At 35.1% G+C, this 16,890-nt stretch overlaps 1 protein-coding gene across 6 annotated transcripts in view; it reads left to right on the forward strand.

The window, feature by feature from the left end:
- The window catches only part of LOC123550967 (dentin sialophosphoprotein-like), a 190,755-nt gene that overhangs the window by 156,637 nt on the left and 17,228 nt on the right, over positions 1-16,890 (forward strand). The window contains exons 12-13 of one of the 6 annotated variants that reach the window (XM_053540385.1): positions 8,726-8,780; positions 11,510-11,806. The exons of 2 other annotated variants lie outside the window; for them this stretch is intronic. In XM_053540385.1, the coding sequence (XP_053396360.1) occupies positions 8,726-8,780; positions 11,510-11,806 (352 nt within the window). Of the gene's footprint in view, positions 1-3,618; positions 8,201-8,725; positions 8,781-11,509; positions 11,807-14,370; positions 14,392-16,890 lie in introns of those variants that run through there. 3 more of the 6 variants (XM_053540386.1, XR_008370487.1, XM_053540388.1) reach the window with 3 other exon arrangements.

The following is a 16,890-nucleotide window of genomic DNA, read 5'->3' on the forward strand; positions in this document are numbered from 1 at the left end:
ATGACGACTTGCAGAATGCACAACCATATCACCAGGTCAAAATGTAGTCATGTTAACTTTGGAAACCACAGGTCAAATAACTTTATTTTGTGTCAGCTCTTTATTCTTATAAACCACTGGTAGAATTTAAAAAAAAACAACAATGATTTTTGAACAAATAATACCTGAATATTCACCATCTCATGCTTGACCCTGGTCACTATATCCAAGGTCAAAGAAACCTGTTCGGTCAAAAGTCAAATATCTTTATTTCATGTCAGTGCTCCATAACATGCAAAGTGCTTAACCCAGGTCACTAGGTCCAAGGTCAAGGTTGCCACTGAAGGTCAAGTCATTACCACAATATGTTTTTTTCCTAAGTCAAAGCATCTTGAGATACTAATCACTATCATTGATATTTATATTTGCAAAATAATGTTTTGGACAAATTTTAAAGTTTCAATTTTACTAAAAAATGTGAAAGGGTGTCTCAGAAAGTAAAGGGCCTTTCAGATACTTTTATTGTTTTTAAAATATGAGAAGTCTTTCCAGGTGATAGAGGTTGGAGAAGAGATATTGAATCGCAACGGTTACAGATATTTCAGCAAGAGGTAAAAAAAAATATTTTACTATCTGAAATTTTATTTAAAAGAATAACATGTTGTATTTTTAAAAGGTATTACACATAAAGTCTGAAATTGTCATAAAGTCTTAGGGAGGTAGTATACCTTGTCACCAGGGTAGATACAAATTAATTGAACCGTAGCAATTTATTGTCTTTCGTGTAATTTAATGTCTTAGCAGCTCAAATCTCAAATTTGTTTATCTCTGTCTCTTCAAGTACAATTTCTATCAAGGTTTGAAGCACACAACCTTCCAAAAGTATTTTATATTGAAAGAAAAAGGAAAATACTGATATTTAACTTTTTTCAGTGTATTTTGGTTTCACTGTTACCCGTAGAGTCTGCGGAGTTGATAATTTTATTAGTGTGCATATAAGCTTAAAATGTATGTGTCGCGGGGCTTGTGTTTCCATGGTAACACATTTTGTCTCATTTTTAAACGACTATGTATGATAACAGATTTTTCAATGGCTTCAGTGTCATTCTCTTTATGCCCATAATGGAATATTAGGGTTATGTTATTAGCAGAATATCAAACACATTACATGGTACCCTGTTTATCTTAATGTTTAAAGTAACCATGACAACGGAGATGTTTAGAATATTTATATCTTGCTTTTTATGGTAATATCATATAAAAATATTAGTTAAATATATCTTTCTTGTTTAGTGTGGCTTCAAAACATTTTATTTGTAAAGTAAGTAATATGTTCATTTCATTTTCTTTTTTTAAACAAATATCAAAGCTTAAAATACTTACAGCAGTACATTAACTCCTCATCTGATTTTTTATGGAAAAATCATTGTGCTTGCAATTTTTAGCTCACCAAAGCACAAAATGCTCTAGGTGAGCTATTGAGACCAGTCTGTCGTGCATCATTCTGTTGACACTCTAGAGGCCACATTTTCAACCCAATCTTTATGAAACTTGGTCAGAAGGTTTGTCTTTATGATCTCTAGGTCTGGGTCATGTGGGATCAAAAACAAGGTCAGTAGGCCAGATCAAAGGAAAGTCTTGTTAACATTCCAGACTCCACAGTTTAAGTTTGAAACTCATGAGAATTGGTCAGAATGTTTGTCTTGATAAACTCTAGGTCAAGTTCGAATCTGGGTCATGTGGGGTCAAAAACTAGGTCACCCAGTCAAATCAAAGGAAAAGCTTGTTAACACTAGAGGCCACATTTGTAACCTATCTTCATGAAACTTGGTCAGAATGTTTATCCTGATGATTCCTTGGCCAGGTTTGAAATTGGGTCATGTGGGTTCAAAAACTAGGTCAGTAGGCCAGATCAAAGGAAAATCTTGTTAACACTCTAGAGTCCACAGTTTAAGTTTGAAACTCATGAGAATTGGTCAGAATGTTTGTCTTGATAACCTCTAGGTCAAGGTTGAATTTGGGTCATATGGGATCAAAACTAGGTCATCTGGTCAAATCAAAGGAAAAGATTGTTAACACGCTAGAGGCAACAGTTGTAACCCAATCTCTATGAAACTTAGTCAGAATGTTTGTATAGATAATCTCTAGGTAATTTTGAAACTGGGACATGTTGGGTCAAAAACAAGGTCAGTAGGCCAGATCAAAGGAAAATCTTGTTAACACTCTAAAGAGTCCACAGTTTAAGTTTGAAACTCATGAGAATTAGTCAGAATGTTTGTCTTGATGACTTCTAGGTGAAGTTCGAATCTGGGTCATGTGGGGTCAAAAACTAGGGTACCTGGTCAGATCAAAGGAAAAACTTGTAAACACTCTAGAGGCCACAGTTGTGACACAATCTTTATGAAACTTGGTCAGAATGTTTGTCTTGATGATCTCTAGGTCTGTTTTGAAAATGGTCATGTGGGGTCAAAAACTAAGTCAGTAGGCCAGGTCAACTCTGGTGAGTGATTTAGGGTCTTCATGGTCCTCTTTTTTATTAGCCTTGATAGTTTTGAAGAAAAGATAAAAAGTTTTTCATGTTCCTTAAATAGACCAGTGTCAATGCCTTTGAAATTTTCATTTAAATATATAGGTCATATGGTTCATTTCCATATAAAAAGTTGTTCATGTTCCTTAAATAGATCAGTTTCAATGCCTTTGAAATTTTCATTTAAATATTATAAGTCAGAGGGTTCATTCCCATGGTAACATTAATTTAATTCAAGATATTATTATTTTATATTGAAACATCATAGTTTTAATATATAAGTATCAAATTGTCAGTGTAAATAGAAAAAATTGGTAATACAAACAAAACTGCCCAATGACATTTTAGTACATAAAAGCTGCAAAAGATTGATCATTATTCAAAGCGAAAGACTGATAAAGAAATATTTTGGCAAAAAATGGCTTATTAAAAATAGCTCATAAAAATGCTCAGAATTACGTACTTTTAAGATAAAAACTAGTATTAATTTTTCGCTGTTACTGACACGTAATGTTTTGTAGCATTTCTGAGGTAATTTATTCATTATTTCAGCATTATTAAACCATTAAGCATCAGATCAGAGACAAGTTAATGAATTTCATTCAGAAGAATACAATATACAAAGACATTTAGTTTGTGGTAGTAAATATTGTTGTAAATCGTCATATTAGCTTCTGGTTGGACATGAGCACGTACAGATGTTAAGGTATACTACCCCCTTAACTTACAAAAGTTAAGTGATTTAATACCTTCAACAAAAGTAAAAGCCTCCTTAGTCTATTTACTAGGTATGATATCTTAAATGGTAAGTCTTTGTATAGTCTTTACACCGGACTCAAAATAAATTGAGGGCTTAGAGTGAAACTGGTCTATCTGCTTCTATTTCTATATACAGATAGACCAGTTTCGCTCTAAGCCCTCATTAATTTAATGCCTTAAGTGGTTACATAAATTTGGGACTCTGGTGAAGAGTAGATCGCTGTATCTACCAAACATTTTATCAGCCACTCTTTCCCCTTATTTGACAGGGACAATAAAAAGAATAACTGCAAATGTAACTGATCTTGTAAATACCATTGAAGCATGATATATCATAGTGTTTTTCTATTTAGAAGCGGTCGATTGATGACCAAGCAACAACATTGACTGTCTGAGAAGACTCATCAGATAAGATTTATTTAACAGTAATAAACAAAAAACAGATGCTTTGAAGAGCTTTTATTAACCAAACATAACCAGACATATAGCAAGACTTTGTGTTGATTCGCCGTAAAACCCAACTCATAATAGCAAGACTTAAGTGTATGTTACCACACTTTAATGGCTACAAATAAGAATTGATAATTTACAGCACAAAATGTATGAGACACAATGCTGATCCTATCACATGTAAGATCATCATAAAAATTGTGCAAGTTCTTGAAAAAGTTTGTCTCTACTAATTTAAGACATTTCTAGTTTTGGCTATTAAAACTAAATAAACAATGACATTACATTTTGTAACGCATCTTCAGACCTTTATGATTGAGTTTAAGTTGTAAAAAACTAATTAGAATAGTAGTACACAGTTGTATTTTGATAAAAGTTGCCGTTTTATATGCCTGTTTTGAAAAAAAAATGCAAGTATAATGTGATTGAGCGAGCCTCTGTCTGTCCATCATATTTCTTGTATGGAGCATTACTCTGTAACTATTCGAGGTATTTACTGTAAACTTTGCATATAGGTAAATGGCAACTGCTGAGATAATGTGCAAGTTGATATGTTATAGGTTTTTGTCACAAAAATTAAATGGAACTCAAAGGTCAAATATGTCCTTCATATTTCATGTCCATTGCATAATTTGTGAACCATACAAGGATTCAAGGTACTTAAGTTTATTCATGTTTTATTGCATATGTTCATTACATACATGACATACATATATCTATACAAACATATGAAAATAGCAAATGGGTTGGACTTTAAGTTATACCGACATTATAAGCAGCCCTTCCCACTGCGTCTTATTGTTTGTAGATTAAACAAATGGAGGTTTTTATAATTAACAAAATGAAGAAAAACACCTGGAAAAAAATGTTTTAATAACACATATGAAAAGGAAAGAAAAAAATGGAAACAAAAAAATCTATAACCTAATTGTACAAAATATTGACTTCAATCAGGGAATATAGGTAGGTGGGTAATGAGACGATGTGCAGAGCGCATGAGCCAGGCCTGTAGGTCAAAGGTAAAGGTCAAAGCAAAGTCAAATCTATATGGATTGTCATATTTTGTGTCAAGAGCATAATTTAATAACCATTCAATGTTATTACCTACCCAATCTGACTAAAGTACATCTCCTATTACGCTATGCATAGGATCTGACAACGAGCTATTGATGGCCTCGTTCTGACGACCCTTCCGCTAGCCAATCAAGAGCTAACTTACAACATTCTGCAAGCTTTAAAAAGCCTTGGTTTTTGATATCTACAATTTTTATGTCGAAAGATGTCAGATAGCCGGTTAGCTCAGTCGGTATGGCACTTGCTTTGTAAGCGAGAGGTCCCAGGTTCGAGCCCTGGATTAACTGCAAATTTTTCTTACTCTTTGACATTCGAACAAGTTGTCTGATTGGTTCAAATAAAAATACATTTGTGAAAATATAAATAGCAATACTGGAAATCCAAAATATACAGAAGACGTATGTGAATGGGTCGTTTTCAGATCTTCGTTTAGAAGATCAAGTACTTAAGTCAGATTGTTACCTACCCACCTTACTCAATCTGGAGAGCACAGATCTATCGAGTTCAATCCTTGGGGGTGAGGCGTATGTTCTCTGTGATGATTTGATAAAAGATATTGTGTCTGAAATCATTTGTCCTCTATCTTTGATTCATGTTTGGAAGTTGGAAGTTACTGACACAGAATCCAGGAACAACGGTTAGGTTAGCTGCACACTGTTAAATAACTGAAGTACTGGTGAAAAACATGTTAAACCCAAAAACAAGCAAACAAAATTCAAGGTACATTTATTGGTTTCAAACTAGGCATATAGGTAAGTCATGACAAGGCAATTTACAGAGTGCATGAACTTGTTCAGTAGGTCAAAGGTCAAGGCCATAAACTGAGATCAAATCTGTCCTTTGTATTTTTGTTCTAAGCACTTCAAAACTATCCAAGATATTGACTTTGAACATGAAAATATAGGTTGATGTTAATGAGTTGATTTGAGGAATGCAATAATCCAAATTACTCCTCTATCCCCCCCCCCACACCCCCACCCCCTACCTCCAAAAGAAAAAACAAAAAAGGTCACTTTTACTTTTAAATCCACCACATTATTCCTTCCAGCCAACCCCTTACATACCCACCTAGTTCCCCAACCCATGAAAAATATATATTAAATTTTGTGCATTTGAGTGCATGTCATTAGGTCAAAGGTCAAGGTTACAGCAAAGTCAAATCTGTCCATTTTTTTTTGTCCGGAGCATAACTGAATAACTCAGGGTAATGACTTCAAACTTGGCATATAGATAGGTGGTGAATTTGGTTGGTACATCAAAAGTCATGGTCCTAATGTGAGTTCATATTAGTGTCCTCCCAGCCAGAAAAAAAGTCACCCATCCATCACCACATTACATCTCCACACTGACACATACACTCAAAAGAAAATCCTTTAAATTTTACTTCCCCCTCCTCTTATTAAGAACCTTGGGCATATATTGCCTCACTTTGCGGAGCTTCAGAACTGAGGATAACTTTTTAATTTATTTAGTTTTTGCAAATAGAGTTACCGGGTAGTAACTGCTTTCAAATTTGATCAGGAATGTCAGACTAGACATATGGTCAAATTGTAAGAAAACAGTTTGTTCAAAATTGCAAATTTAGTAGAAGTTCTGTCAGCTTTTTTGAGAGAATGTGATAAATACATCATGTTTCAGGACTCGATGATCTTGATTTATCATATCCATTTTTAATAAAGGGAGGGTATGTTGTTTTGCTCATGTTAGTATGTCTGTCACTACACTAGTTTCAGACAATAACTGGAGAGTGCCTGAAACTTCACAGAATGATTACCTGTTGTCAGTAGATAGATTATCTAGCACGTTTTGTTTTAGGGTCAAAGATCATGGTCACATTGACATTGAGACTCAAATTAGTTTCTAATCAGTGACTGGAGAACATAAAAAAAAAGTATTTAAGATGATTGCCTGTGATCAATAAATTACCTCTATTGTTTTAAGAGTCAGTACATCAAATGTTCAGGTCTCAGTAACCTTTAAACTGAAAACTGTTTAAATCAGTTACTGGTCCCAGGACTATCAGACTTAATAGAATGATAGTCAGTGGTAACTTGATGACCATACCATTTTTAAGGCTGATTTTTATACGCCCGTTTGAAAAACGGGACGTATTATGGGAACGCCCCTGGCGGGCGGGCGGGCGGGCGGCATCCACAGACCTTGTCCGGAGCATATCTTCTACATGCATAGAGGGATTTTGATGAAACTTGGCACAGTTGTTCACCATCATGAGACGGAGTGCCATGCGCAAGAACCAGGTCCCTAGGTCTAAGGTCAAGGTCACACTTAGAGGTCAAAGGTCAAATTCAAGAATGACTTTGTCCGGAGCATATCTTCTTCATGCATGGAGGGATTTTGATGAAAGTTGGCACAATTGTTCATCATCTTGAGAGGGAGTGTCATGCACAAAAACCAGGTCCCTAGGTCTAAGGTCAAGGTCACACTTAGAGGCCAAATGATACAAGAATGAAAAATTCAAGAATGATTTTGTCCGGAGCATATCTTCTTCATGCATGGAAGGATTTTGATGTAGCTTGGCACAGTTGTTCACCATAATGAGACGGAGTGTCATGCGCAAGAACCAGGTCCCTAGGTCTAAGGTCAAGGTCACACTTAGAGGTCAAAGGATACAAGAATGAAAACTTTGTCCGGAGCATATCTTCTTCATGCATGAAAGGACTTTGATGTAGCTAGGCACAATTGTTCACCATCATAAGACGGAGTGTCATGCGCAAGAACCAGGTCCCTAGGTGTAAAGTCAAGGTCACACTTAGAGGTCAAGGATACAAGAATGAAAACTTTGTCCGGAGCATTTCTTCTTCATGCATTGAGGGATTTTGATACAACTTGGCACAAATGTTCACAAGCAAGAGACGGAGTGTCATGCGCAAGAACCAGGTCCCTAGGTCTAAGGTCAAGGTCACACTTAGAGGCCAAAGGTCAGATACAAGAATGACTTTGTCCAGAGCATTTCTTCTTCAGGCATGGAGGGATTTTGATGTAACTTGGCACAATTGTACACCATCATGAGACGGAGTGTCATGCACTGGTCCCTTCTTTTGAATTACTTCCCTTTGCTGTTACTATAAATAGCTTATATTGTAACTTTTTCATTACAAGTCGTAGGGAAAAATTGAGACCACTTTTCTGTAGTACAACATGCATGTTACATCCAATTCTGAGGTGTATTTTGAGCTAGCTCTACCTGGTAAGGATTTTTGTATGGACTTGTAATTTTTTTTTTTTTCTCTTTAAAGATTAACTTCCCTTAGTTCTTACTATAAATAACTTACATTGTAACTTTTTTATAATTGACCGTAGGGAAAAACCAAGACCACTTTTCTGTGGTACAACATTGATGTTACTTTCAAATTTTGGATGTATTTTAAGGTATCTCTACCGGGTAAGGATTTTTTTGTGGATTTAAAAAAATAAAAGAATTACAATAATTTCTTAAAAAAAAAACATTGTAATAACTAGAAAATTAAAATTCCATTTGCAAATACAGGTGCTAGTGTAAAGAAATTTGCTGTGACGGGCGTATATTGTGACATTCTGGCTCTCTTGTTTTTTGCTGAAATGGTTTCTTTTCAGCGGCATGAGAAACATTTGACTTAATGCTGTCAAATGTCATAGGCTAAGTAAGGAGGTCAAGAACCATTATTTAACTCTTTTCTTGCATGTTGTCATAGGTCAAGCACTCACAACTTAAGCATCCACAGGTCGTGCTCTTGTTATATATATATGGAGGAATCAGTGCCAGCTGGGTTTGAACCTGCAACATCTTGGTTAGGAGTACAACAGGTTCTCTATTAGACCAATGCCCCTATGCGCCCAAATATTTGCTGGATGTTCTTTAATTTCTATCTGTATATGACATGTTTTACTTGTCGTCATTTAAGTTTGTATAATAATTTTGTTTTTCACATATTTTAGCCCCAGATGTGGAATCTACAACCGCAAACGGAACTAAACAGAAGTGACCATGAAAGTAAGTTCACACAACTTCTTTGTTTTATAGAAACTTGGATTTAGGAATATTTTTCATCAAAATCAGTTCCATAGCACTATCAAAATACACCCTCTTTAATAAATTAAAGTTACTTTTTCTAAACAAAATATAATGTAACCAAAAGATTTGGAAAACATTATGCTTATTAGTTCCACCAGTAGGGGACTATAGGAATGCCCTCCGTCTGTCCGTCCATCTGTCCATCAGTCCATCCGTTAGTCTGTCCGTCTTCAAATCTAGATCCTGCAATTACTCAAAAAGTATTCAAGCTAGGTTCATGAAACTTTGTATGTGAATAGAAGGTAATATGTTGATTATGCACATACATGACTTATGCTTGTAGGTCAAAGGAAAAGGTCACTATTATAGGTCATTGTTACACACAAAAGTTCCCCATGTTGAGACAATGTGTCAACACATGATCTATGTTTGTCGGTTAAAGGTCAAAGTGACTGTTTAAGGTCAAGTAAAAAATTTGTTCCTGCCCCGTAACTTTTAATTGCATTGAAGGATTGTTTTAGTACTAAACAGACATGTTCCCCATGATTGCACACATGACCCATGAAGTTGGTCAGAGGTCAAGGTAACTTTTGAAGGTCAAGTAAAATTGTTTCCCGTCCATAACTTTGTTCATTGATGGATTATTTTTGTACTACAGACAAATGTTCCCCATGATGAGACAATGTGGCGCATACATGACCTATGCTTGTAGATCAAGGTTACTGTTGAAATTAAAGTAAAAATAGTTTTTGTTTCTTAGCTTCTAAATGCCTTGAAGCAATTTTAGTCCTAACACTTTTGCCAACAACCACAAGGGACAAATGACAAAGTTTTCCACCAGTAGGGGACTTCTGTATTGCCACTGCAATACTCAGTCACTTTTTTCTACACAAAGGCAGATGGTTAAGATAGAGAACTGCCGATATGATATATAAAGGAAAACTCAAATAGTAAGACCTATTTTAAAAACGAACCTTAGGTGGTTTAATTAGTGTCACCTGTACACTCACTATTAGTGAAAACATCTAAGTTTATTATCTGATCCTTGGAAAGTATTTTTAGGGAGACATAAATAATTGATTGTTTTTAAGTTACTTTAAATGTCACCTCATGAGCTGCATGTCTAAATCACTGTTGGTATAGTATGTGTACCTCTTGAGTCTGTCGTGTGTTGTTTATAACATTACAATGTTGTTTTAGTATGTGCTGAAATCATAGTTTTACTTTGCTAGTTAATCTCTTTCACTGATGAGATAATCTCAGAAATAACAGTGTTCATCCATTCTTCATCTGTGTTGTCTGCTAGCAGTTCCTGTCTGCCGGAAAAAAATTTGTCCCATTAAAAGGGTCTGCTTACGCTTTGTTTTGCATGGTACCTTGAAACTATTTGAATGTTTTGGTCAGGGTTTTCTAAAACTGTATAATGGATTAGGATTCAGTCAGTTCCATGAACTTGTGAAAGGATAATGTTAAACTGGATAAATATGCAAGTTTTTAATGTGCACCTAAAACTAAAATTGATGGCAAGAAGAACACTTATGTACAGACAAATTATGCATGTACATGTACCAGTCTGGTGTTATTGCTAAATTGCAGTAAGTTTAATTAGGAACATTGTAGTTAAAATTTAAAATGCAATACTGTATTTGGTAGACATTGTTTAATTATACATTGTCCTGCCTTGAAAAACTTGACAGATATTCCAAATATAGTAAAAGTTCACATAATTATTTTTGTTCACTCAGTCCTCTAAATAAATGCATTTTATAAGACTTAATTCAAATCTTATTACAGTTTTGCCCATCATTATTACTGGGAGCCAAAGTAACTTCTCAAATGCCTCTTTGTGGCAGAATTCTTGTCTACAAAATCTTTGCATCACTGAAGGTTTTTTGATGAGCCAATGGCCGTTAAATGGAAACCTGACTATTTGTACTAAATATGATTTACTGATAAATTAAATGTGACTTTATTTTGTAACCATTGTAATTGCTTCAGATAATTATCTTTGCTATGTTTTATCGTAATAAAATAATTATTCTAACATGATCCGATTCATTTTCCTGTTAAACAAAGAAGGCTGAAAACAGTGAATTATTATACAACGATTCAGTTTTCTGATGTCACAATTATTACGTCATAGCATCAAACGGCATAGCGGCGTGCTGGAAAAGAAGCCAATTGAAAACTGGCAAATATTTAATGACTGTCGTCAAGGATGTACTTTAAAATCCTTTGTAACATGTTAGAATCAAAAATAATATATCTCATTTAGTGATTTGCACTTGAATAAAATCATTGTTTGTCATTCAGATGGGTATTAGTCATTCAGATGGGTATTATAATATCACTCGGGCTGCGCCCTCATGATATAATTTCTTCGCATCTGAACTCCAAACAATTCTTTATTCAGCGACAAATCACTAAATGAGATATATTATTTCTTAATTAAACAATTTGTCCAGTCTTCATTAAAATCTGTCAAAATTTGGCATTTAACCAAAACAAAAAAACTAGGTGTAGAGTTAGAAAAGTTGTGGAGTAGATAAGAAGATCAATAGAATGATAGCAAACTTGGTTTGAGAAGTAAACCCTGCACTGGCTTTGCAATAAGAAGTATCATAGGTCAAAAGTTGTTTTTCATTCAAATACAATGATTTTTTTGCTGCAAATTTAACATTATGATTGCATTGTTTACTTTTATTCAGGATTTAATTTTTCCTTGGCTCCAGGAATTCTGTTTGGTCCACACAGAAGCCAGGAATCTTCTGGGATACAAGAAACATGCGGTTCTCAAAATGTCAGCAGTCAGACTGAAGGGCCATCACTTGTACATGATGAAATAGAGGAGGCAGTTTCTCGACAGCACAGGAGGTCTCCTCCAGACAGGAGATCTGTGTCACTAATGATTCAACCTGAGTTTCATGTTGAGGCAACTGACCAGTCCCACCAACCTGGTATCACTCCTGCTGGGAACCCTTCTGCGCAGAGAGTAAGACCTACAGGTGAGTTTCTTTGAGTGAGGAGGTCAAATTAACTCTAGTAACTACTAATCATACCTATCTCATAGAACAGCTGAACTCTTCTGAGACAGGGTTGACTGGGTTCTGGCTTTCAGTGGTCATGCAGAATGAGCAGGGTAGAGCCAATTCTGACTGCTCAGCTACCTTATATGTGAGAGTAATTGGGTGACAACCTACCCTGCCTTTGAGCGTTCAGCTGAACTCGAGGTTTGTGTGCACCTGCCCGCTTAGCTCAATAGGGAGAGTGTAGATCTATGAATCTTGGGGGTCCTGAGTTTGATCCACGGGCGAGGAGTATGTTCTCCGTGACGATTTTTTAAGACATTGTGTCTGAAATCAATTGTCCTCTGCCTCTGATTCATGTGGGTAAGTTTGCAGTTACAGGAACACAGGTTAGGCTAACTGCCAGCTGTTACATAACTGAAATACTGTTGAAAAATGGTGATAAACCCAAAACAAAACAAATCAAGGTTTATGTAACTGTGCCATTTACACTTTGTTAAATGCATTTAAAGGTCCATTACTAAGGGAAAGTGAGTTGGCAATTTTTTTCATAGCCAGTGCATAGACTTCTGCAAGACACTAAATAATGAAGATTGGCAGGTCAAAATTTACAGAAGGTCTTTGGAACTCAAAGAAATGTATGTGTATTATGTTGAAATTTCAATGAATCGACAGAATGACCCCCCAGGTCTTTTTAACTTTCTTCATACTTCATAGAAAAATAACTGTACATATACTGCGATTTATTTCGAATTTCTACATACCAACTTTCATTTTCCAATAAAATGAAATAGTTTCTGTGCTTTTTAAAAGAAATTAAAATGTTCACTTTCCTTAGTATTGGACCTTTAAGGTATTTATTTTAGCTTGATATACATGGTTTCAAAAGAGGTTCTTTAGAGAATAAAAAGAGCTTTTTTTGAAAGTGTTTCCCACACTATATGTAAATACGTATCTACATACATGAATTAAGAAAAACAACAACAAAAAAACAACTAGATACTGTGAAACCATTTAATTTCATGGGCATAAAATTTCGTGGGTCAATACAGCAATTTTATAGGGATATGAATTTTTAGATGTTAGCTTTTGACCGTAAAATAGTTTGTAATTTTACTTGTTTGTGTGGATTCAATTTCAGGTATTAACTCAAGCACAAAATCTACAAATTAAAATAAGTCCCCCACAAATATAAATGGTTTCATAGTAGTTACTGAAGCAACTTTTATTAAAGTTGTATTTTTGTAGTGTTATACATTTATGTCATGGATGAATGATGTATGCACCTTTTGTTAGTTGTAGGTAATATTTTAAAAATTCTTTTTTTAGCTCACCTGAGCACAAAGTGCTCATGGTGAGCTAGTGTGATCACGCTGTGTCCGTCGTCCATCGTGCATGCATCCGTCTTGTCAGTCCTTCCAGTGTCAACAATTGTGTTTAAACTACATCTCCAAAACCACTGAATGGATTTTGATGAAACTTAGTGTGGATGTTCCTTGGATGGCCCTCTACCAAACTTGTTCAAATGGTCAAACGGTTCCGCTTAGTTTCACATAGGGGCTACCCGCAGAGCTAAAAATAGAAAATCTTCAAATGACATCTTCTCCTAAACCAATGGTCTGATTTTAAAATAATTTCACATAAATGGTTCTTAGGTTACCCTTTACCAAGATCATTCAAAATATACCAATTCGTCAAAATACATGGCCGCCAGGGGGCGTGGTCACTTTTCCATATATGTATATAGTGGAAATTTAAAAAATCTTGTTTGAAACTGCTAGCTCGATTTTAGAATAATTTTACACAAATGATTCTAGTGTGACCCTCTACCAAGACTGTTCAAATTATTTTGATTTGTCAAAAAACATGGCAGCCAGAGAGAGTGGTCACTTTTCCCTATATGTATATAGTGGAAACCTTAAAAATCTTCTTTTATGAAACTGCTAGCCCAATTTTAAAATAATTTTACACAAATGGTACTTGTGTGACCCTCTACCAAGATTGTTCAAATTATTCCGATAGAAAAACATGGCTGCCAGGGTGTGTCACTGTGTGGTTACTTTTACTTATATGTATATAGTAGAAACACAGAAATTCTTCTTGTATAAAACTATTAATTTGTCCTTGTGTGACTTTCTACAAATAGTGTTCAAATTTTTCTGATTCGTCAAAAAATATGGCTGCCAGAGGGCGTGGTCACTTTTCATCAACAATTTCTTTAAATAACAAGAACCACTGAATGGATTTTGATAAAACTTGACACAAATTATCTCTGGGTAGCCCTCTTTCAGAAGTTGTTCAAATGGTTACAGTTCATTGTGGTTAAAAATAGGTGTTCAGCTATCAGACTTTAAAAAAAAAATTTCTCTAGAGACATAGAAGAAACTTAACTCTGTACTTTTACCATTATGTTATACAAACACACTGAAGCCTTGTACACAGGTGAGCGCTTTAGGGTCAATGACCCTCTTGTTTTAGAAAAATGATAAGAACTTTTTTTAAAACATACATTTGAACTAGGCCAAATCACCTGAATTTTACAGGTATAACTTGGTAAAGCTCAGGTAATCACCAAATTTTATCCTCATTCAAACCTCATTTTTGTTCTGTGTTTGTGGCTGTGATGCATTTGTCATATCAATACCTGTGTACCTTTGAATCTATCTACTGTGTTCATGTATGGTCAAATGCTATTCTTTTTTCAACTGTTGCAGATGCATAATTACATAAGAAACACACTATATATCGAAAGTTGACCAAATATAAATATATCTTGGGCACTGACTTTGTAATTATATGCACCTGTGACAGTTTATGATAATCAAACACACCACCAGTATAATTGTTCACACTGTTCTTCACATAGCAGTGTTGCAATTTGTAAAGCTCTTCTTCACATATCTGTTGCTAGTGAGAACTGTTTAAGCTCTTCTTCACATATGATTATGTTGCTAGTGAAGAATTGGTAAAGCTCTTTTTCACATAGTTGTTGCTAGTGTTGAATTGTTAAAGCTCTTCCTCACATATTTGTTGCACATGAAGAATTGTTAAAGGGCTTCTTCACACATTTGTTGTGAATGAAGGATTGTTTAAGCTCCTTTTTAGGTCCACTATTTGGAGAATAGTCAGAATGTTCACCTTGATGATATCTAGGTCAAGTTCGAAACTGGGTCACGTGGGGTTAAAAACTAGGTCAGTAGATCTAAAAATAGAAAAAACTTGTGACCTCTCTAGAGGCCATATTTTTCATGAGATCTTCATGAATATTGGTCACCTTGATGATATCTAGGTCAAGTTCGAAACTGGGTCATGTGGGGTCAAAAACTAGGTCAGTAGGTCTGAAAATAGAAAAACCTTGTGACCTCTCTAGAGGCCATATTTCTCAATGGATCTTCATGAAAATTGGTCAGAATGTTTAACTTGATGATATCTAGATCAAATTCGAAACTGGGTCACGTGCGGTCAAAAACTAGGTCAGTAGGTCTAAAAATAGAAAAACCTTGTGACCTCTCTAGAGGCCATATTTTTCAATGGATCTTCATGAAAATTGGTCAGAATGTTTAACTTGATGATATCTAGGTCCAGTTCGAAACTGGGTCACGTGGGTTTAAAAACTAGGTCAGTAGATCTAAAAATAGAAAAACCTTGTGACCTCTCTAGAGGCCATATTTTTCATGAGATCTTCATGAGTATTGGTCAGAATGTTCACCTTGATGATATCTAGGTCAAGTTCGAAACTGGGTCACGTGGGGTCAAAAACTAAGTCAGTAGGTCTAAAAATAGAAAAACCTTGTGACCTCTCTAGAGGCCATATTTCTCAATGGATCTTCATGAAAATTGGTGAGAATGTTCAGCTTGATGATATCTAGGTCAGGTTGGTAACTGGGTCATGTGTGGTCAAAAACTAGGTCAGTAGGTCGAAAAATAGAAAAACCTTGTGACCTCTCTAGAGGCCATATTTTTCACGAGATCTTCATGAAAATTGGTGAGAATGTTCACCTTGATGATATCTAGGTCAAGTTTAAAAGTGGGTCATGTGCCTTCAAAAACTAGGTCATTAGGTCAAATAATAGAAAAACCTTGTGACCTCTCTAGAGGCCATATTTTTCAATGGATCTTCATGAACACTGGTCAGAATTTTTTATCTTGATGATATCTAGGTCACATGTGCTCAAAAACTAGGTCACTATGTCAAATAATAGAAATAACGACGTCATACTCAGTTCAACACTGGGTCATGTGGGGATAGGTGAGCTATTCAGGACCATCATGGTCCTCTTGTTCTTTGTTACTATTGCTTATATCTTACTGTAACTTCACATAAACATTGTCCAGCATACAATCAAAATATTTGCAGGAGCTGGGCCCATTGTACCCAAGGTCAAGGTCACCAAGTTGTTATACTTGGAATTATATAGACATATCTTTGGTACTTTAAAAGATAATGACTTGAAATTAAAAATATTTCTTCCTAATCATCATCTGCATGTGTGGTTACAATTCCCATAACTCTTATAGTATTTTAGACAGAATTATGCCCCTTTGAGTTTCATATTTAAAGTTTTTTTTGCAATCTTCGCTTTCTGGATATAACTTTAGTACAATATAAGATAATAACTTGAAATATTTTATCTTTATCATCATCATCTGCATGATTGTGTGGTAACAATCCCCATAACTCTGATTTGTATTTTTGACCAAATTATGCCCCTTTCATACATAAATTGTTTGACAAACTTCGTTTTCTGGACATAACTTTGGTACTATATAAGATAATGACTTGAAACTCAAAATATATCTTTACCATCATCATCTTGGTGAATCTTCCTTTTAAAGTAGAGGTCTCTTATTAAGACATAAATTCATTTTACTGTCAAATAGAGGAGCGTGCAGTCTTACATCAGTTCTTGTTAAATATTGGTATTAAATGTGCATTGACTCCAGCTCTAGTTCCAGGTGCCACCTCTGTAGCTTTGGCTTCACCTCTTTTGTCAAAGAGTTGTACACACAATTGTGAAATGTTTCATTCTGCGATAAAGTATGCTACTGAAACAAATCTATAC

The sequence above is a fragment of the Mercenaria mercenaria genome, chromosome 4, assembly GCF_021730395.1.
Source record: "Mercenaria mercenaria strain notata chromosome 4, MADL_Memer_1, whole genome shotgun sequence".
Taxonomy (NCBI): Eukaryota; Metazoa; Mollusca; class Bivalvia; order Venerida; family Veneridae; genus Mercenaria; species Mercenaria mercenaria.